Here is a 23,620-nt window from a genome sequence, read left to right on the forward strand (position 1 = left end):
CCCTATGTCCCAAATGTCAGGGCTGGCTGCCACTGCAGCAGAATCAAAAGTGTGCAATTGCGCTGGCACCACTGTGCCTCCTGGGCCCCCACTGGGACTCTTCACAGAAATAATCTTGCCTAAACATTGTAGCTGCTGCTAATTGCGGTGCAGCTGTACAGGTAACTGTGGGCACTGGCACCCACGGTGCCCTCTGGGCGGGTCCTCACTGGGACTCTGTAAACAAATGTGCCCCACGTTGCAGCTGCCCGTGCTGGTGCGGTGCAGCTGTGGGAAATGGCCTGGGCACCACAGTGCTTCTCCTGTCCCACTCAGAGACTCTACAACAAAATGTGGCCAAACGTTGCATCTGTCCACACTGGTGCAGCGCAACTGTGAATAAACAAAGAGGCCCTGGCAGGGCCTATGGAGCCCTACTCTGGGGCTCTCTAAATCAAACTGCCTCCATCGCTGGAGCGGCCCACTGTCCTGTGGGTCTGCTCGGGAACTAGACACTCACAATGTGCCTCGGTCTCGCTCCTTCAGCCAGCCCCACGCACCGGGCCCTCCTGGGTCTCATCCGGTCTCCCCTTGACTCGGAAGAGGCGCCGGGGATCCTCCTCAGTTTGCCCGGTCCCCTTTCCTGGGACCGGGCCTTCCACCTGGAGCCCGCAAGGCTCTGGATGTGCGTGGGGGCTTAGGCCCGGTCCACATCCAGGCAAGGCCGCCTGGCTTCCGGGTCGCTGCCCGTTCACGGCGGCCGCTTCTCCTCTCTGCGGTGGCCAAATGTGGGGTGGGCTCCCGTCTCCATCAAAGATAATCGTGGGGTGGTCACCCACCTCAGAAAATAACCACATCATCGGGGTGGGCACCCGTCAACGACACCAAACGCGAGGGGAATACCCGCTTGTAAAGTATGCATAAGCGTGGTCGGGACACACCATCGGCAGGCACAATGCGGGGTGGGTACCTGCTCAGAAAGCAGCAAATGCGGGGGAATCGCTCCACGTTGTGAAGCCCACACTCTTCTTTTGAGGCAAATTAAAATATAGCGCTCTCAGAGCGCTAAGAGCCACAGCTCCAGCAGCAAAAGTCCTTAGAGGTGAAGGGGGCAAAGCTAGGCCCAGGGAGGCCAATACACTGGTCCCTCCAGCAGAGAGGCAAGCCCTTGTGGTGGTTCTTCCTGGGCCCCAGCAGCAGCAGGCCCCCCTCAGCACAGGAACAGCACCAAAAAGCACAGGTTCATGGGGTCACATGCCCTATATTTATATTCCACATTCCTTTGTCTGCCCTGGTACAGGGCTTGGGGGAACCAGCCAACACTGGTTCAGGGGGGAATTGGAGCACTTTGTTTAGCAGGCTCCTTTTCCCATTTGTCAGGTGGGGGCTCGATGTTATGTTCAGACACACCACAGGGGGCGGAACCAGCATTGCACAGGCTAGGCACAGACCTATTCAGGGACCGGGGCCTTCTCCTCCCACTACTCCAAATGTAGATGTCCCATTCAGCCTAGTGCTAACTCACCCTACCCCTCCTGGAGCCAAACACACCTCACCAGCCCGTCACTCAAAAGCCAGACATGCAATTGACATCAAGCAGGCAGACACATAACACACAGAGATGCCAACTTCTAAAAGGGGTATTTCTAAAATAGTTATAATAAATCTATGCACACCATTACGCAGCACTTATTATTACAATTCCAAATATAGTAAGCTTGACTACGCTGCTCCTCTCATATCAGGAATTACCACTGAAACACTTATCAGGGAATCCCCAATGCATTCCTATGGGAGGGCAGCATCATAGTAGTGAGAAACACAAATGGCTGTTTGTCACTACCAGGACATGCCACACACTTAAGTTACATGTCCTATCTTTTATCTAAAATGCATCCTGCCCTTAGGGCTAGCTGTGGCCTACCTTAGGGGTGACTGACATGCAGTAAAAGGGGTCACAGACATGGCACACACTCTAGGTGCCACGTCACAGTGGCAGTGACACTGCGCGCACAGGCCCTGCAATGGCAGAGGCCTGAGATAGGTTTAAAAGGCTACTTTGGTGGGCGGCGCATTCAGCGCTGCAAGCCCACCAGTAGCATTTAATTTACCAGCCCTGGGTATCTCAGGTACCACTTTACAAGGGACTAACAGGTAAATTAAAAAGGCCAAACATGCCGACCAATCTTACCATATGTAACACAGAGATCACACACACTTTACACTGGACAGCAGTGCTAAAGTGCCCAGAGTCCTAAAACCACCAACACCATGTCAGAAAAGGTTAGGGATGACCCTGCAAAAAGGGCCAAGCTTCACGCCACAGCCAACTTCATCCTAAGCAGCATTCTCATCCACAGACCACCGGGACCATGCACCAACTTCATCAACGCCTTCACAGACTTTGTCGCACCACTAGCCCTCAATGCTAGAAATTACATCCTACTCAGAGACCTGAACTTACACCTGGAAGGCCACACCGGCTCCCCAAATCAAAGGCACTCATTGAAGACCTGGAAAGCCTGGGCCTTACACAATGAGTTAAGGGACCTACCCATGCCGCCCCACACCTCCGGGACCCTAATTTCACCACCTTCAACAGCATCAGAATTTACGATAATTAGGCTCCTGGACATACCACACCCTCATCACATTCAGTATCCCGATACCATTCCAACACACATGCACCTCCACTAGACCAGTTCACCAAAACTGGAGCAGCATTACTTACAAGGACTGGAACACAGCTCTTAACAACCACCAACCCGAAAATGGCAACAGCCTCTCCAAAGCCAACAAGAATTTCAACAATTAGATCACGTCCTGCACCAACTCCCTAACCCCACTCAAACACAGCAATACAACAAAATCTGTACCCCAGGCCGGATGGTACATGGAGGAACTGATAAAATGCCACTGCAAAAACTGGAGCACAAATGAAAAATGACCCAGGGGAATGCAGACAGGCACACATTTGATGCTACCACCAAGTAATCCGGACCACTAAACGAGCCACTCTGGCGGACCGCATACATTTCAGCACGAAGTGTTTTACCTCACCAGTGGCTGCCTCCAATGCGATCACCCCCTTGCTGAACCAATCTCTCTCAATTTTGCAGCAACAAAATTCCCACCATTTATTAATTTCTTTTTAGAGATTTATATAGCATGAACACGACCCAGTTGGGGGCCAGAACACTTTACAAGAATAACAAAAGGTACAAATGATAAACAATATAGATAAACAAGGTATTGGTCGTATCAGTAAAAATGACACAGGCGTATAATAAGAAAGACAGGAACAAATAGTCACTAGTAGGTAGTTGCATGGGCAAACTCTAATGGGTGTCATGATGCTCTCAGGAAGGCAGGTAATAGTGTTGTGCCTAGGGAGATGGAGGTATGGTTTCAGTGTGAGAGGAATCTGTTGGATTGTATACGTTTTACTTCTTTTCTAAAGAGGGAAGTGGAAGGGTTGGACCTGGTCTCTGGAGGTAGAGAATTTCAGATTTTAGGGGCAATTCTGTAAAAGGCTTGTTTGTTGGTTTTCTTTTTGGTGATTTTTTGTTGATTAAGTAGAAGGGAGCTTGTGCTTTGGGAAGATCTGTTTTCACCCGATAGTCAGTTTCTGGGCCAGGAAAGTTGGAGTGTTTTGATGAAAGCTTTATGGGTCAGACAGGCATTTTGAGATGTATCCTTGGCTCCAGGGTTGGTAATTCAATGATAGGAAGTCAGGGGTGATATGATCCCTTTTTTGAGTCAGTGAAGAGCCTTACTGCCACAGTCAAGGTAGCTTTTTGCGGTGCAAGTTAAATGTTCAGAAGGCCCACAAAGGTGGCGCTACCATAGTCTAATTTGGATATTACAAGGGTTTACACCGCTGTTTTGAGATCTTAAGTTGCATTGAAAGGGTTTAGTTTCCTTAATGATTATAGTTGATGGTTAGCTCCTCTGGTGCAGGCACTAATGTGATTTTCCATAGAGAGGTTGTTGTCCAGAATTATTCCTAAAGATTTAGCTGAGGTAATGATTTGTGGGGTTCAGTGCAAGGCAGTAAGATGTGGGATCCAGTCTTTATTACTAGGGTCGATACTGGGCAGTGAGTTTGAGGTAACTATGAATCCACCACTGTTGAGTTATTGTAAGGGTGCTATTGAGGATGCCGATGTCCTTGGAAGAGGTTAATTTTCATGTAGAGTTGAGTAACATCTGCATACATGTGGTAGGGGATGTGTGAGAGTTTGAGGATTTGGGTCAGGAGCTCCATGTACAGGCTAAACTGAGTAGGGAAGAGAGCAGAATCTCGGGGATGCCAACTTTAACAGGCGATTGGTCGGATAGCACGTCTGTGAAGAGGATGCACAGAGCTCTATTGTGTAGGAATGAGAAGGATCATTTTTAACATGGTACCTGAGAGACCCATCCTGCGTTCTGATAGGTTCAGAAGATTTCTAGGATTGACAATGTTGCATGCAGCTGACAGGCCAAGTAAAATTAGTAAGCAAGATTCGTTCTGATCAAGTGAGCGTAAAGCAAAATCATCAATGTACTAAGGCAGTTTCGGTGCTATGGTCCGTTTTGAAACCAGATTGACACTGGCAAAGGAATTGCTTCATATGATTGTGAAGCTGTAGGTGCACACATTTTTCCAGGAGTTTGGGCAAAGTTGGGGTGTTGGTGATTCTTTGCAGCAGCTGCTACAATTGTACATTACATACCTCGTAAAACGCCTCCTGAGCTAACCACTTTGCCCATCATCATCATCCCAGGTGAAACCACTGCCATGAAGTTTGGCCATTGAAGGAACCCATGGGTCTCCTACACGTACCACTCCTACTGCTGAGAAGTGCAGCCCATTAGCGCCATGCTCACACCCATTCTGAATGCCTCCATCTATTTTTCAACCTTCCCATATGCTTGGAAACATACAACTGTTCCCCCATTGCTGAAGAAATCCTCTTCAGACTCTTCAACGCTTACCAAATCAAGACTGATCTCCCTGCTCCATTTTCGGCCTAGGTCATGGAGAAAATCATCAGCAGATGCCTCAATGACCATCAACTCCTTCACACCACTCTTTCTGGTTTCAGACCCAACCACAGCACAAAAACTGCCCTCATCGCCACCATGGATGATATCCTTACTCAGGATAGAGGAGATTTGACTGCCCTCATCCTCCTAGACTTTTCCGTAGTGTTTGATATGGTCTCCCACCTCATCATCATCATCATCCAATGCCTGCATGGCATCGGAAACCAAAGACATGCATTTCGATGGATCTGCTCCTTACTGACTAGAAGGACCCAGTCAGTAAGCCTGGCACTGTATACCTTGGGCACCCTCAACCTCATCTGTGGAGTTCCCCAAGGATCCTTTCTCAGTCCAACCTTTTCAATGCATAGATAATCCTTCTAACCATCATCATCTGCTCTCACAACATCAATGTCATCTCCTATGCCGATGATCCACTACTCATTCTCTCCCTCACAGACAAGACACCCAGTCCCCAATCAAGACTTGGCTCTTCTCTCAGGCTTACTAAATTTTGTGGTATCAGCCGTTTGGTTTCCATATGTTTGTATGTTGCATGCGCCTTGATGCCCTTGTGGTTAAGTTTGCGCAATAAAAGATACCCTTCATTCATTCATTCATTCATTCAAGTTCAATGACTGCATGACTGAAATTGCTCATCTGATGAAGACCAACTGTCTGAAGCTGAACACCTTCAAGACCTAAATCATGATCTACAGGAAGAGCACTTCTTGGTGGGATTCCACCTGGTGGCCAACAGAGCTAGAACAGACATCCAGCCCCACCACACACACCAAGAGCCTTGGGTTCATTGTTGACAGCAAACTTGACATGACCACCTAAGTCAACTCTGTCCCCTCCTCATTCTTCCATACTCTGAAGTTACTGAGGAAGATTTGCATAAGGCTGCCAATCAGCACCCGAAAAATAGCCACACACCCTCATCACAAGCAAGCTGGACTATGGTAACACACTATATGCTGGGATCATCCAAAATCTTACCAAAAGGATGCAGGTTATTCACAACTCGGCAGCCAGTATAAATGTCAACTTCCCACGCTGCACACCTGATTGAGCTTTACTGGCTCCACATTCACAAACAAGCACTATTTAAACTTCTCACCCACATTCAAGTCAATACATAACACTGGTCTCAACATTCACATCTGCTTTTCCAAACCTTCCAGAAATATCCGCTCATCCGGGCTCCTACATGCACACATCCCACTCATATGGAAAACCAGATTGGGCGGTCGAGCCTTCTCCTACATTGCTCCTAAAGCATGCAACAATCTGCAATACACATAAGAGCCTCCTCTTCACTTCTCAAATTCTGAAGGGAGCTTAAGGCCTGACTTTTCAAGGAGTCCAACCAGGCTTTAGGTCTGTCTAGACTCACACCTGCTCAACCTCAGGTTGCCCTTCCGTGTGATAGCGCACTCTACAAATCTGCATAATATAACGCATGAGATGTGATGATGGAGAATTCCAGAAAGATGTGGGCAGGACCAGGTCTAGGTGCCTAGCAAAGTGAGTGATTGCCAAGGAAAGTAGTGAAGGGGGGAACAGGAGTGATTGAGACACTCTAAAGACACATTGATTGGAGTGATTGAGACCCTCTTCCACAGATCATAGCAATTGCTTAGTTCACAATTACATTTTTTGAGAATATTCAATTTGAATTATTCACAATAGTGTCATTGCTGTTATACGTGTATCTCATATTAATAAAAAGCAATGGCAAAGCCAATAGGTCTTGCATGTTTATTTTTGTGTGATTTGTCCAGTGGTGCAGCTGGGGTGGGGGTGGGTTGCGGTCCACCCCAGGCAGCACTCTTTTTGGGGGTGGCAGAGATGAGCAAGGCCCACCCTGGGTGGCAGTAGGTCTAGCTACACCCCTGGATATGTCTGGATTCAATAACAGTACACTTACCAATGTCACATCAATAGACCACAGTCTTAAAAGCACAAATGTTCATGAAACAATAGAAAAGTCAGAAGGTCAGGATAAGATACCATTCGCTGTCTCTGGGACATCTAAGAGGTCAATGAACTCAGCAGTTTAATCTAATCAATAGGAGCTGAATTAATTTACAGTGCTCAGTGTCACTGTAATGGGAGGACTTTATTTTTTTCTTAAAAGAGTATTAGGCTGGTATTGTTGGGATCTTGGTCAGAATGGGATCTCATAAACGCGCAACCCTCCTCCCTGTGAGGGACCGGATTCATTGTTTTTGAAGTTAGGAATCTCCAGAAGTGGGGATTGGTCCTTCAGTGTGAGCAGTGGGCTCCGGAGGTGGTACCTTTTTTAGGTAGACATTTGACAATTCCTGTCTGACAGGCTTTCTGGACCTGTAAAGCCTGAGCAAAGGATGGTCCTTGCTTCAACGAATATTCATTGAAGAATGGTAAGTGCATGGGGTGCTGTGTTCTAAGTGCTTGGTTCCTACAGTGCCCTAGCTGTAGCAAGAAGTGCCACTTTAAGCTGCGCTTGATGAGTTTGGAAAATCCCATATAGTAGGGAATCTCTGTAGTCAAGCATGGAGAGTAGTAGGGCTTGCACTACTGATTTGAAGTCATATTCTGGGGCGTAGAATTTGATACCTCAAAGGAGTAGGAGCTTATCTCTGGGTATTTCTTGCCTGTGCTTTGTTTTGGGCTTGCATGTTGAGTATATTGTTCAGGGTATTGCACAGTGGTTTAGTGCAGAAAATGAGCAACAATTTAGAGTCTATGATAGTCAGTGAATCAAGTCAAGATTGAAACAGAATTGGGTATTGGAGGTGACACAAGGTGACCTTTGATTAGAGGAGGTTCAATTTGTGATGTGCCTGTCATCGAGCCTAGAATACCTTGATAAAATCTAACGAGTGCTGCACTGTCTTCAGGGGAGGATACTTTAAGGGTACAGCTGGGTATTGTCAGCACATGCAAGACTTTGATATCTATTCCTTTGTGTTTTTTTTCATGTGGTTGATGGTATGGTGGTCGACTGTATAAAATGAAGCGGTGAGGTCTAGAAGGATGAGAAGGCAATAGTCTCCATTATCTAGAAAGCTAAATATATTGTACATTTTTCTACATATGGTATTCTCTTTATTGCAACCTGCAGCAAATTCTGACTGGATATCTGGCTTCAATATATGTTTGTTAAGTTGTGAGGCTACATAGCTCTTTATGACGTTAGTTAGGAGTGGGAGTGATTATCCAGGGTAAAACTTGTTTAGGTCGACAGGATTCGTGCTAGGTTTTTAGAAGAGGATACGACTCCTAGTGTCAAGTTGTGACTGGCGATCCCCTCATTCAGCGAAGCATTTATGAGACTCATTTTGTATAAACTATGGAGGTGCTTATGTCTTTCGTGACATCCACTAATCTTGGTCAGTTTATTTAGGAAATGTCTTCAAAGGAAGAATGTCTGAGCCTATTCCCTGGTTGACGGGTGATGGTTTCAGTTTTTTTTTCTATTCAGCTATATAATCATTAGAATGCCTTGCTCTTTTCTTTAGCGTTGTTCATTAGGCGAGGTGAGGTATTGGTGGTATGTCGACCATTTTAATAATTTCTACGGTCTGTTTTTGTCTGGTTTGGTATCTTATGCCCTCATGTCCTGGGAACCTTGTTCTTACAGAAGGCTGACTTGTTAAGTTGGATCATGAACCTAAAAGAAAGGTGTCTGCTCTTTAATTGCAGATTGTGTGCCTGTTGGGTTTTGTTACCTAAGCCTTTGAAGTTGAATGGTTTAAGCAATCGTATCTTTCCACTTAAATTAAACACTTCCCTAGTGTCTGTTCTCCTTTTTATGCTCTAGGGATCCAGAACAGGGTGGAACACTCCTTGTTGAACTGCAACCCTTCAATGGCAGAGTGTGCCAAATCGCTTCGCTTTTCCTTGGGCAATCCTTAACCATTAAATTTGTAGGTATACTTATAGAGCGCGGTCCTGTCACCCAGAGGGCATCCTGGCGCTTGAAATTCGGTCAACAACACTTATCGCTGCTCAGACATTTCTAGGAAAAAAATGCGTTTTTAGAGCTTTCCTGAACGGATAGTAGTCCCTGTGGCTTCTCAAAGAGAGTGGCAGGGAGATCCAAAGTTTGGCCGCTGCGACACTAAACGAGCGGCCACCCATCCTGACTCTCTGGAACCTTGGGACCACAAGCAGTTGTGCCGAGGATGAACGAAGGAGCCGCGGGGCAGAGTACCAGGCAAACATATTCTGCAGTGGCACTGGGCCCTGTCAATGTACTGCCTTAAACACCAGGCACGCCGCTTTATACAGTACACGCAGCTGCACCGGCAGCCAGTGTAGGTCCATTAACGCTAGAGTGGAAGAGCTGAAGTTAGGGCGAGAAAGAGCCAACTTAGCGGCCATATTCTGCACCCGTTGTAACTTCCCCAGCAGAATTTTAATACATATCACCGCAAGGGCAAATGGAGTATAGTTTCAGATTAGTCTGCACTATGGAATAACAACTTTTAGCCTGACTTAAATATCTAGCTAGTAATTCAATCTCTCCTGCTGTAGAGATAGAACTATTGAAACCTACTTGTAGGAATTCCTAAACTGCACCTAGCTTTCCTCAGAACAGGCCTCCATGCAGCTTCCAGGCTGACCATGGACAATCCAACACATTTCGCAGAAATGTGCTTTCTCAAGTGGCTCACTATAGAAGCTAGGAACATCTTTAAACTTGCCTGGATTATGTGTTGGGCCTGTTTTTAAGAAACCTCCAGCTGTCTTGCCCACAAATTGACTAACGTGCTTCTCAAAGCACCAGATTTGAAGGCAAAATAGTAAAAGAAAAAAAAAAAAAAAAAAAAAAAATATATATATATATATATATATATAGGATATAGGTTTGTTTTGTTCTTTATGCTAGATTGGGCATTGTATTTGATACTGTCTGATCCTACTGTGGGTCATTTACTAGAGATCATAATATTTGCTACTTGCTGTCTGAATGGGCGCTGTGAGCCCTTCTCAAGCGACAGCCAAAATCCTTGTCAAGTTAAAGCACAAAACATCCCTAAATTAGCCTGTGCTTCACCCTCTGGTAGCCTCACACAAAAGCAGACAGGCTTAATTTAGAGGGAATGTGTAAAGTATTTATGCAGCACTCAAACAGTAAGAAAGTGTAAACACAGCACCAGAAAAATCCCACACCAATCTAGAAAAATAGAGTAAATTTTGATAAATTATTTGACACCAAAACAACATAAATCCAATCAGGAGACCTGAGAGACACAATTTTAAAGATTTAGATAAAAGTAGCGCCAAAAGGCTAGTTGCACTGGACCGGTACAAAGCTGCAAGTTCATGCTGACCATAATGAAGCGCAGGCCGGGCACAGGAACAAGTTTGGACTACTGAGGATTGTACCTTATGTCCTTGGTAAGCGGTCTGCGTGGAATTGCTTTGCAAGGTTTTGCCTTGTCTTGCATTGGTTCTGATGAAACTATGCGGCTTAGCTTTGCGGGGCTTTGCAACACCTAGCGTCGGTTCTGATGAGCTGTGTGGCAAGACCTTGTGGGGCTTTGTGTTGCTCAACCTCAGTTCCGATGAAGCCGGCAGAGGTGTGGTGAAGCTTTCTGGGGCTTTGCGTTGCGTTGCTCGGTGTTGCTTCGGATGAAGCTTGCAGCTGTGCAGCGAGGCTTTTCAGGGCTTTGTGTTGGATTTGGGGGAACCTTCCATTGGGCCAGGAGGAGCCCTCTCTAAAGCCAGTCAAGGGGACTTAGGGATCAGGAACTCACTCCAGCAGAGGCCAGCAGTACTCAGGCAGGTCCAGTTGCAGGGAGGCCTCTGGAGCTTGTTATGTCATTGTAGCTCAGAAGAAGAGGTCAGTCAGCTGACCCTTGGAGTCACTTCTGCTGGGGTTGAAGGGAGCAAGTTCAGTCTTCATCCCAGCCAGCAGAGCAGGCCTCAAGCAGGTGCAGGTGAAGGTCTAGACAGGTCCAGTGCATCAGGTCAGCTGGGCAGTCTTTCTTCTTTAGTGACCACTGGTCCAGCTGTGTACAGAAGCATGGGTCTGAGGGTCCTATTGTTATTTAAAAAACAAATGTGTGGAGGGTCAAGAGGGGAAATAGTTTTACGACCTGTCAACTCATGCCCCTTGTAACAACGTGAAAAACACAAGAAGAGAAGACAAGGTCAAAAGGTGGTGTTCTGTCTTGAGCAGTGAGCAGGAATCACACGGGTACGAGTGTGAAACAAAGTGTTAAGTCTTGTTGGGCTGAACAAGTCCCATCATAAGACTACATTATGGCGCTGTGTAATGTAGTCTTACTCACCCACTACCAGGCGTGTTTTTAATCTTGACACCTCGACTAATTCCTGCAAACAATTCCCTCAATCTAGGTAGCCAATTTTAGTAAACACTTTTTCAACAGCACTGCACTTTTTTCACACTATTCTTTGACCACTACTGTGGCTGAATTGGCCGCTCTCCATTTCTGCACCGCCACTGATGGTTTAGGCGGTGCAAAGAGCGACCACCAATCCCCATATGATGATATGCCGCCACAAGGGTGGTCTGATGGGACTTGTTCAGCCCAACAAGACTTAACACTTTGTTTCACACTTGTACCCGTGTGATTCCTGCTCACTGCTCAAGACAGAACACCACCTTTTGACCTGGTCTTCTGGTCCTATTGTTATACCTGATGCCAGCTTTGAAGTTCTGGAAATTCCCCCTAACAGAAGTGTCAGGAATTTCTTGACTCCCTGCCCTGGTCCCAGCATGTCTAGGGGGCACAATAGTCTAGTGTGCCGTTCTTTGTAGGTGAGCTGAGGCAGTGTCTCTGAAGTGCAACGGTGACAGCTCCATCCTTCCCATCAAGTCAGGATGGCTCATTCTGCCAACACCTAGTCCCTCTATTGCATAGGCATCATAGAGGAATACACAAAGGCCAACTGCCATCTACATCTAGTCATGTGACCCAGGAAACGGGCAGTAGGCATCAAGTGGTTAGGATAAGAAAATGCCAACTTTCTAAAAGTGGAATTTTTAGAACTGTGATTTAAAACCCAACTTTACCATTTAAGAAGATTTTGAATTACAATTCATGAGACACCAAGCATGGCATTTCCACCTGCTCCCAAACAAAAGTTACCAGTTAGTAAATGTAATAAGGGAACCCAATGTTATCTTATGGGAGAGATAGTCCTCACTGTAGTGAAAAACACATTTGATGAGTTTTTAAATATATGGAGATGTAAGACTTAATAGTTCTTGTCCAGTGTTTCTCTAAGGGCTGTTTAGGGCCTACCCTTGTAGTGATTTATATGTATACAATGGGAGTTTTAGGCTTGGCAAAGGGATTATTAGACCTTTGAACTGGCAGTATAAAACTGCACACAGGCAGTAATGCCAGGCATTCCAACATTGGAAAGTGCTAACCGAAGGGTTTTGAGCAAAACTTTGGACCTGGCATTTATTCTTTTATAACTCTCCATAGTGGGCTATAACTGCCATTATTGGCCCACTCCAGCGTCAAAGGCCCGTGCTGAAGGTGAAGGCCTTTAGCAATGGCGTGGGCCTTAAATGGCTGGTTTAGCACGATACGGAGGGCTATAAGGCTATCAGAACATTCCGCCCATAGAGGGCAGAATGTTCTAAATAGTTAGACAAAGGTCTCACAGAGCCTAAGCGGGTTGAAATCCCCTTGGGCCCATTGCGACCTCTGTTCACAGCAAAAGCTGTGAACAAAGGCAAACTTTGCTTTGGAATGTTGATGCTCCGGGCTTTTACCAGCCATTAGAAGCCCAGAGCACTAAATTGTCTTCAACTGAGCTCCGAGATTCCAATGTTCTAATAATTTTTATCTAGCGCTTGTTTAAATAGTGTAGGTTCTCAACTATGTGTCCCCTTGACAGGAATCCAGCAGACAAATCCTGCTGCAGGCCGCAGCAGAGAGTGAGCCATCATGACCAAATGCCTGACTGTCTCCAGAAACACTCAAAGCTAACACTATCAGTGCCTAATTTGTATTAGAACATGGAATGTTGAGAGCTCCATTGAAGACAATAAAGTCGCTCCAGGCTCATAATGGCTGGTATAAGGTCACAGCTCAAACATTCCAATGTTTGTCTTCTTGTTTTTGCCTTTTAATTTAGAACATTCTACATTTAGTAGGTAGAATGTTCTAATAGTCTGATAGCCCTTCTGCCTCAGACTATACCGGTTGCCAAAGGCCCTCCTTCTCGTTATAACTCGGGTTCAGAGCCTTTAACAACTGGTACAGACTCCAGCATTGGGCTAGAAAGCTATAATATTTCACTGCCTTTCAAAGAACAGCAGTGTAATAATACCGAATCCCTGTTTTAATCAGGGACCGACAAAGAATCAGAGATTTTACTGGTACATTAGTTTAAATTCCCTGTTAGCCCGCATACATCTAACTGATATGTTAGTATTAACTGGAAAACTGCCCAAAAAGCAATTTTGTACCTTTTTGATCTATGGACTCATGTAATTAGGAATGTAAGAACTATAAATATATTGATGTATCAGTTTGAAAGGGACATGTACTAAATCCTCTCCCAAACTGTTGCATGTATTTGTGAATTGCTTTTTGTTCCCTGAACTACATAAAGCTCACAATACAAAAAAAGTGTGAGTTTTGAAGAGTGATACAGCCATTTTGGTTTCTTACGCCGAGATGCCTATGTCCTGGTATTACAGCGTAGGCTCTCGAGCCCTCATGCAAGGTCTAATTTTGTTAATTTTTACTCTGCAGGGAAAACTTAAAACCTGGTTGGATCCCCTGAAGCAAGAGAAGAAGGATATTCAAGAACACCAGTCCATGGTAGAGAAGAGAGCCACTGCTCTGCAGGTACATGGGACCGGGGTGCATTAGCATGTCTTCTCCAGGATAATGAACATCAGGAAAAACTGACATATCCAGGAGCTTAGATAATCCATGACTAGAGGGACCCACCTTTAGGGGACATTTTTAAGATCAGGACAAATTTAAAATCTAATATAATTTTCTTGTGATTCCTTGATGTGTTCCAAGAAGGTGTAGGCGGAAAGTGTGAAAAGGCCAAGAACAGGGAGAGATCTGGGAGAAAGGGTCAACAGAAAGAAGGAAACCACAAAATGGCTTTCTCTGGCAGATGATTTTATTTTTCTTATATTTTTATCTTTGTAATATTTTTTATTTATTTTTCTTATATTTTTATTTTACCCTCTTGTTGAGGGCACACCACAAGTAAAGCACTTTTTATTCAGAACCAAAACAGCATAAGTTATGTCTCAATTCATTTTCGAACAAAACTGCCTAATTGAACATTTTTACAATAGTTTAAAAGCGTGGAGAAGCGTGGCTCAATGGTTAGAGCAGCAGACCCTGATGCAGAGATCTGGCCCGGGACCAGGGTTCTATTCCCCCCTCAGCAGCTCTTGGACTCAATCTCCCCGGACCTGATAATTCTCGCCTCGGTGCCTAGTCTAATCATGGGTCCCACTCTGTGACTCTGGGCAATAGCTTGCTTAATCTCCACAACAGCCCCAGCAGAGCTTGGATGCCTGGCTTCACCTTGGGGGTGGCCAGGAGTGGACATCTCACAGAAAAGCCAGGAAGGGTTCCACAGCGCAATGAGACCTCTGGGTAGAAGGCGCTATATAAATACAAACACATTTACAAAACAGTACAAAACTACAGGGCAAAATTGTTTTACTGAGATACAACGGCCAACGCATGAGACTCGCAGATCAGACCAGAATGCGCTCTTCTAAGTTTTTTCCTGGATTCAAAGAAGGCTGGAAGAATTCCTAAAGCAGAATATTCCAAATATTGGGCCATAAACATGAAGTAAGTTATTAATTTAGTTTCTGATTTTTTGAATGTGGGAATCATGAGCAGCGGTGTAACCTTGCTTTTACATCTAGCATCTAGCAGCTTCTGAAATCTGTACCATTTTTTAAGATATAGGAGGTGGTTTACGCTCCCTTATACCCGTAGCCCAGATTGTATTAACGCCTTAACCGCAGAGGTTTTTCCACCACGGTGCGGGCGTTCTATTAAGTGGGCGGGTCTCCGTTGGCCGACGGCAGCACCCGCGCGGTAGTGCTCGACGAGAGCACGAAACGGGTTAAAACATTGTGTTGCATGTATTAGCAGCAGTCTATCACTAGAAGTGATACAAAGAGTCAGATATCCTGAGTCCTCGACTTGCCTCGGATCATAACCCACTTATTATTAATTTAGCCTGGACGACCGAAATACCCCTGGTGCCGACTTGGAAATTGAGGCCGGAGACACTGGAGGACCCGCTTTTCCACGCGGCACTAGAGGACGGAATAACCCAATATTTTGCGGATAATGAGGGGACAACATCCACCAGAGCGAGGGAATGGGATGCATTTAAAGTAGTGATAAGGGGCCAATGCATAACGAAGTATGTGGGTACGAGACGGGTGTTGCTGGATGATGTGACCAAAGCAGACACCAAGCTGCGCGAGGCGGAGAAGAGACGTCCCGGTCGCCCCGAGCTCCAGGAAGAGGTATGCGCGGCTAGGGAGGCAGTGGCGGCGGAGGTTGAACGCCTACGTGCTTTCGACCACCGTGCATATATGCTTAGAGCCCATGTAGAGGGAGACAAAGCTAGCACGCTTTTAGCGTGGCTGGTGGACCCCACGAAGCGCTGCTCCCCTATTCTATCACTGGAAGACGGGGAGGGCCACACCTGTTACACTCAGAAGGAGATATTGGAAGGTTTTCAAAAATACTACACAGTCCTATACAGAAGCGGGCAGGGGGACCGTGAGAGCGCGATTGAGACTTTCCTGTCTGGCCTTCAGCTACCCCAGCTTGAGGAGGAACAGGCGAAAGATCTGGGGGGCGACATCACACTGGGAGAGATCAGGGGGGCGATCAAACGGATGGCTCGCAACAAAACGCCAGGACTAGACGGCCTGCCCATCGAATTCTATAGTAAAAATGTAGACATCCTAGTGCCGAGGCTCCAGGTCCTATACAAGGAAGCTATGACGGTGGGCCGCCTACCACAATCAATGCGGGAGGCGCTGCTGATACCACTCCTGAAGCCGGGTAGAGACAGCGGCGCTCCTTCATCTTACAGGCCGCTATCTATGCTCACTGCGGACTATAAAATCCTGAGCTCCATCTTGGTGACTAGACTCCTGCAGCATATGCCCGGATTAGTTCACGTGGATCAAAACGGTTTCATCCCAGCTCGGAATACGACCATTAACATTAGGAGGCTCATACGGCTGCTGGAGAGTGCGAAGACAATGGCTCGGAGCCCCCTGGTTCTATCAGTGGATATTGAGAGTACGGATAGGGCCTCTAGTTTCACAGCAATACCCGGTGGAGAGGGGCACTCGTCAGGGCTGCTCCTTATCCCCCTTGTTGTTCGCACTGGCGATTGAACCACTGGCTGCTGAGGCCCGAACGGGCAGACACTTCGAGGGTATAGAGAGTAGATACGGCCAGCAGTTTATTTCACTGTATGCCGACGATTTGCTCCTATTCCTGGAAAACGACTCGACAGCGCTAGAGGGGGCGGAAGGATTGCTGGAGCGGTTTGGGGTAGTCTCTGGCCTGAAGGTCAATTGGGCGAAGACGAGTGTATTTCCACTACAGAAGGATGTCGCTCGACCTGACCACCGCCCTGCGCTGAACTGGGAACCGACCTGCATTAAATATTTAGGGGTCTACATATACCATACCGCAGACGACCTGTTCGAAGGCAATGTGGGGCGCTGTATGCGAGCCCTGAGGGGCAGCATGGCCTTTTGGGCAACGCTACCGTTATCCGTTGCCGGCCGCATATCCCTGTTGAAGATGGTGGCTCTACCGAGATTGTTATATTACTTCCGGACACTCCCGATTTGGATCCCCAGTTCTTTCTTCCGCCAACTTAAGACCCAGCTGACTTCATTTTTGTGGGGGGCGGGCAGATGCAGGGTAGCTCTGGCGACACTGACCCGTCCTAAAGGTGAGGGTGGGCTGGCGGTGCCGGACTTTGAAGTATACTATCTGGCCGCCCAACTTCAGATATTCACTCAAGAGGTGGCGAGAGTGTACAGGGGACCTGACCACGAGGCGGCCAGAGGCACGCCGAGACATGTCTTGGCTTACATAACCCTCCAGCAGAAAATCGCCGCCCGAGACTTAACGATGGAGCAGCGAACATTCCAACTTTCCTGGAATCGCTCTCAGCGACGGGCGGGTATTAGACACCCATACGCCCCGGAAATTCCCCTGGGCATGCTGACGGCGCTACCCCATGGGGGCGATTGGTCCAGTCTGCAGCGATGGGAGGAGGCGGGCCTGCAGGTGGTGGGGGATCTATATGAGAACGGAACGCTCCTGCCGTACCAGGACCTCCTAGACCGCTTTGACCTACCGCGCGGAGGGTTTCTTTTGCACTCGGCGGTGGTTAGAGCAATGCAAGCGCAATGGGGGGGTGGGCTGGCAGAACCCGAGATATCTATGGTCTGCCAGTATACCATGATGGCGGCGGGGACGATCAAGGAGGTGGCCTGTCTATACTCGAGAATGCTCCGTGAAAACCTGGCGCCCCTCACGACGCTTAAAGCTAAGTGGGAAATGGATTTGGGGAAAGACATTCCCGACACGACCTGGGCCCGGCTGGTGCGGCGTGCACGTAACAGCACAAGGAACGCGAGATTTCAACTCATCCATTATTATATACTGCACAGGGCCTATATGACCCCAGGCAGAATCAAGACATACTTTGGGGTGGCAGTATCGGAGTGCCCGCGTTGTAAGATGGACGGGGCGGAACTGGAGCACATGCTGTGGTCTTGTCAGGCCCTACGGGAGTACTGGCCGGCCATAGGGGAGACCCTGAGCGAAGTGACGGAAAGGGTAATTGATTTCGACTCGGCGGTCTGCCTACTGCACTGGTTCCCCCATACGCCCAAAAACAAACTTTCCAGCAAATTTGTGGATATGGGGTTGATGGTAGCCAAAAGGGAGATAACTAGACAGTGGCAGGCGAAAACTGCCCCGACGTACAGGAAGTGGTATAATGAGTTCCTGAAGTGGGCGGCTTGCGACAGCACGCATAGATACCAGCTAGCGCGCAGGAACCCTGATTCCAGAGCACAAGAGACAGCCACGGCATGGGAGGTGATGGCACAAGCCCTTAGGGACACTATGCTCACGGAAGAGGAAGAAACCCTTAGCACACACGGGAACGGCACTCAGACACAATTGGGAGGAATGCAGACTTTATAACTGACAGGCCATATAGTGCACCCTGATACACAACACCGTGGGACCCTCGGGCGGATGGTGGAGGGGGGAGGGGGGAGGTGGAGGAGGTCGGAGCGAGTTGGGGTGGGGGTAGGGGGGATCTCTATAGAATAGATAAGTTAGGGCGAAAAAGTAGACATACACAACTAACAAGCATTTACAATGCAATGGTTTTGCCTTTGTTAAAGTTAGAGCGATTGGCATTGCTCTTGACATTATTTTTATTTATGTTTTTTTTTAACATAAATAAATGGCATTGTCATTTACAATGCCACTAGCTTTATCTCTCGCAAATGACACACACCAACACCCACAGAGAGCCCCCCCAACACACACAAACCCCCCCCCACACACACACCCACACAGAGCCCCCCCACACACAGCCACACAAAGCCCCCCACACACACCCACACAGAGCCCCCCCCACACACACACACACACACAGTCAAAATAACGTATTTTTTGGGGGGGTTAGAAATTGGTAGACACCCGCCTGACTCGGGTATATTGGCACGTATGCAATAGTAACGGAGAGAGTGTGAGCCAATTCAGAGCCTGCTCAGCCGCGAGGGCACAAGCGTCGGCAAAATCTAGGAATATTATGACTCATGAGCAAGTAAATATAGTGGGGGGCGGGGGGGGGTGTAAATGTAGGGACAATTTGGGGAAGAACATCTCCAGGGACAAAACTGATGATTGGTGGAATACCCTGCAGAACTCCTTTCCACTCAAGGTGGGTACTCCCAGGTAGAAGAAATATAATCTGTTGGATAAACGATAACCATCAAGGAGGAGAACTCCCAACTGGCTGAAATGTCCACCGCTAGTATGGCAATGAACATTGTTCCACCAGAATGGTGGATGGAAATGAAACCTGCAAATCTCTAATCCAGCCTATGCAACTTAAAATATAAAATTTCACTTAAAAACTTAAGCAAAACCTCCATGAGAAAGCATTCCGTATCCCCTTTAAACATGGGAGCTACCCCAGAAATGGCAATGTATTATTATTTGTTTAATGTAAGGGATATGACAATATGTACATATCAGTATCTGCATACCGCATAATTTATCAATTATATCCAATACAAGACAGTAAAGATATCCTTAGATTACATTATATTTCATTTCCCTTTTCAAATTGATGGGATGCAAATATTGTTAAAAGGTTGAACTAGCTTCTTATGCCTCTTTACACAACAATGCTGCTTATTTAAATGCAAAACATCATCCGGAATTGTTCTGCGTTTGTCATTATGGACACCATTACAATCATGAAGCCAATAGCCCCGGAGAAATAAATAATTATGCACAGTGGGAGCATAAATAGCCCAAGAAGAATTCCAGAGAGGACTCCCTTATTTCAATAGTGATGAAAGATCTAACCAGTAATCCTTTTGGTATTCACAAAAACCTGAAAGGTTAAAAAAATTCTGATCACTAATCACAGATGTATTTATTCTACACAATTTAGTGATTCATTTGCAGTTCAAGGTTATGCATATTGGAAAGTCCTCTGGGACTATGAGCTGGCTTCGACTGTCCGACGGGCTCCATGGAGGCCATCGTAAGCCAGCAGGAATGACCCGCCGGTTTACTTTCCGACCGCCAGCATTAAAATGAGGCGATCGGAAAGTAAACCGAGCGGCCGATTACAATGGGGCCAGGAAAGCTCCGACCATCAGTCAGAGCCTTTACGGGCCGCATATTAATCGGCCCCATAGTGTTGGCAAGTTACGCCAACGATGGTTAGCCCCTTCCAATTTAAGTGCTGTATACGAACATCAACCAAAACTTAAATGAAGACATGGATTGGACTGATCTCCTCCTGGGGCCATATCCCATGAAATATAAATGATTTGTATCTCTTTAGATATATGCTATGATTCAAGAAGAGCAAGTCCAGTCTGAAAGAGAAGGTGCAGACAGATTTAGGAAAACTGATAAATAATGCATACTACATTTAAGGTGACAACATTTTTTTTCAAACACTCTCAAAATGAGTACACACAGTTTGCATCATTATTTACTCTGCCCTCAATCTTTAAAAAGAAAATTTGAATCTGATACAAGGACAGGCTCTGATGCAAGCAATAACACCATTACATTGGTTGTTACAAAATAGAAAAAAAGAATAATGTGCCCTTATAGCCGATAAACAAATCTACCATGTCCAGTCCTTATTATAGCGCAATCAAGCACAGGAGGCGAACAATGCCACCGAGCAGGCAGATTTGATGGCACACAAAAGCAGCGAGCAAACAGTACAGAGGTACATCAATGTGAGCACTTGGCATTCCCTTCCGCCCCCCTCGACACATTTAGTGGACTCAAAGATGAGAATTGTAACGGAATGATGGAAGGAAAAGGAAGAAGACCAGTGAGATGTTGGGAGTTTAATGGAAGCACTTAGGTGATGGGCGCACCGTGATACCAGTAGGGCAGGTGGAAATGCTAAGATTGATGTTGACATTCAGGTCAAACTCTGCCCGTTCGGAGGTGGGTCACTTCATGCCTAGCAGAGGGTGGCGTGTGGGTGCGGGAGAATGCAAGGCAGGTGTAAGTGTGCTCAGCAAGAGAAAGAGTACAATAAGCCAGACCCTGAGAGCACACGTCACCTCTTGTCGGGGCTATGAGGGCCATAGGTCAGCAGGTGTCAGTTGCAGAGTTCATCAGAAGGTGAGAGCACAGGGTAATTTACGTTAATTTAGCAGAGCATGTTAGCAGGTGTCAAGGGTCAGCGTGGGTAGAATGGGCATGGGTCTACAAGGAAGATCGTGTGGCTTGGCACCTTGTCGGCAAAGTAAGGGCAAACAGGTCGGTCTACAGGGTGCAGCAGGGCACCCGTAGCCGGGCCCGGTTCACTCGGATTACTATGTTCAGCAAAGCAGAACATAGTGGGGTTAACAGTCACAAGTCGGCTAGAGATAAAGGGGCACTGGTCACATTGCATAACGTGGGTTTAGCACAAGTCATAATGAGGTAGACGGATAATGATCGCATGGCATAAGGTTAGCTCTAGGGACCTAAATGTAGGTGGGCAGTGGCCATAGAGGGGGGGGGGGAGGAGGGGTGGAGGTAGATGGATAGTGATCGCATTAAATAACGTGAGTTTAGCATAGGTCACCTAGGGGTAAATGGGTGCCACTGGTCACGTTGCAGAGCGCGGGATTGGCGTAAGTCATATTGAGGTAGATGTGCACGGCCCTATTGCGTGGCGTGGATCTGGCACATGTCATCTCGTGCACTTGTTAAGCGTGGGCTGTCCGCAGGTGCGCAATTCTGCCCCCATCCCATACTCACTAGGAGTCCAACAGGAGTTTGGCGGCTGCTTCGGGACTGAGTTTCTGCAGCTTCTGGAAGTTGTGCCAGCGCTCCCGTTGCGTGCCCAGGTCCAGCAGTGAAGCGCTCTTGGCAGGCTGAGGGGTGGCAGGGGCCTTCTTCGGCGGCGGGGGTGACGGGGAGCGGGCGGCAGGGGGCTTCCGGGCCTGAGGGGGAGACTGGGAGCGGGCGGCGGGAGCCTTCCGCGCCGGGGGAGACTGCGAGCGGGCGGCAGGCGCCTTCCGGGCCTGCGGTGGGGACAGAGAGCGGGCGGCCGGTGCTCTGCGTGGCTGGGCGGGAGAAGGGGCGGGAACGGGGACGGGAGCACAAATCGACTCACCTGCACCTTGCGACGGCGGCACTTCTCCGGTCTCCCTCTTCGGCATGGGAGACCGGCAACGTCCTCCGCATCTCCCGGGGTTCCCTCCAGGCCACGGGAGCCCCGCGGGCGCCGCCATACTGCTTGCCGTCTTCCTTCTTGTTGCGGGGGGCGGGCACTTCCGGCCGGCCGCGCTAGGATTGGCCGGCCGGCCAGTCACGGGGCGGGAAACGGGGGAGGAGAGACGCAGAAGTGCCGGCAATGCCGGACCAGACACGGGGGCGTTCCCGGCGTCGCGTGACGTCGGCAAAAGCCAAAGAATGTCGGGAACGCCCCCGTGTCTGGTCCGGCATTGACGGACAGGCCCCTCGTCCAATGGCAAGGCTCCATTTACGGAGCCAGCCAATGAATGACGAGGGCCGAGCCAAAGCACACTACAGTTCTCATCAGGTTTTCGCCTGCGCCGAAAAAGATGCGCAGAGCGCATCTTTTTGGCGAGGCAAAACCTAAAAACGATTGGAACTGATTAGCCACACTGAAACCAGACGCTATCCAGAACACTTAATTCATCGCCGCCTTACCTCCGGGTTGCGGGCTCATTGGCTGTGTATACAACTCAGAGAAAAGCTGACATTTGTGAATCATGATGCTGCCGATTATATGTATATCCTGGTCTGAGCGCTGTATGTCTACAATAAAAATTACTTTAAAAAAAAAAATAAGTACCCCCTGCTGTACATGATAAGGATATTGCAAGTTACCTTGGAATTCCATAACCTTATAAAGAAACACTCCCTTCAGCCTCATTCCTCTATATAGCCACGGAACTTCTGAGTTACTTGTATTATCCTTATGTATGCAGGGGGTACTTTATTCCATATATTTCTAAAAGACTACACAGTGGGGCTGGTTTTGATGTACGGTAGGTGAGAGGGGGTTGGCTGCCTTTCAAAAGACGCTTTCATGACCCCCAGATGCCCAGGTGTTTGCTTGAACAAATAAAGAGCCAGTCCAGCCCCGGGACCCAGCATCGAAAGGCCTAAATTACAGAACAGTAAATTGTGGGATGTAGGAAGTATTGTATAAAGCTATAGCAAGAGACTTTGGAAAAAGGTACAGGTTATGGAAGTGAATATGAGGACAAATGTAAGCTCCAGTGATATTATTTATTACTTATTTAGTGTTTTGCATTGTGCTGCAGGCAACTAATGGCAGTTTCAGAGCACTATGTGTCAAATACAATAAGTACAAGCACAGTATGATGTTAAATGTTAGTAATGGCATCAAGTGTACTAAATGAGCGGGAATGAAGATGTTGAAGTTCTTCACAGAGTCAGCGTATGGGCCTTATAAGAAATAGCTGTTTTTTTACATAAAACAAGCAGACCCAAGCTCAATGGAACCGCCGTTGACAAAGACAGGCTGCATAACAGAGAGCGCTTTGCATACGAAGGTCCCACAATCAACTTTTGGCACCTCGAATACACACCGGAATACGAACAACTAAAAATTTCCTGTACATCACAGGAGCACCCCGAAGTGATTTGTTTTCGTCGGGTATTGCACGAATTAGGGCACACTCCAGTCGCAAGCTAAGAGGTCCTGATGAGAACCCCCCACTTAATAGGGGTTTAAAACGCGTAGACCGCTTTTCCACACCATAAGATTCTTCAAAAAATAATCACATATGTGACAAAAATGTTCAAAATCAAACAAATAA

At 47.3% G+C, this 23,620-nt stretch overlaps 1 protein-coding gene across 1 annotated transcript in view; it reads left to right on the forward strand.

The window, feature by feature from the left end:
- Positions 1-23,620, forward strand: part of LOC147726177 (E3 ubiquitin-protein ligase TRIM39-like) — a 161,065-nt gene that overhangs the window by 26,874 nt on the left and 110,571 nt on the right. The window contains exon 2 of the mRNA XM_086960277.1: positions 13,749-13,844. Coding sequence (XP_086816403.1) covers positions 13,749-13,844 — 96 coding nt within the window. The remainder of the gene's footprint in view (positions 1-13,748; positions 13,845-23,620) is intronic.

This window comes from Lissotriton vulgaris, chromosome 3_1 (genome assembly GCF_964263255.1).
Source record: "Lissotriton vulgaris chromosome 3_1, aLisVul1.2, whole genome shotgun sequence".
Classification (NCBI taxonomy): domain Eukaryota; kingdom Metazoa; phylum Chordata; class Amphibia; order Caudata; family Salamandridae; genus Lissotriton; species Lissotriton vulgaris.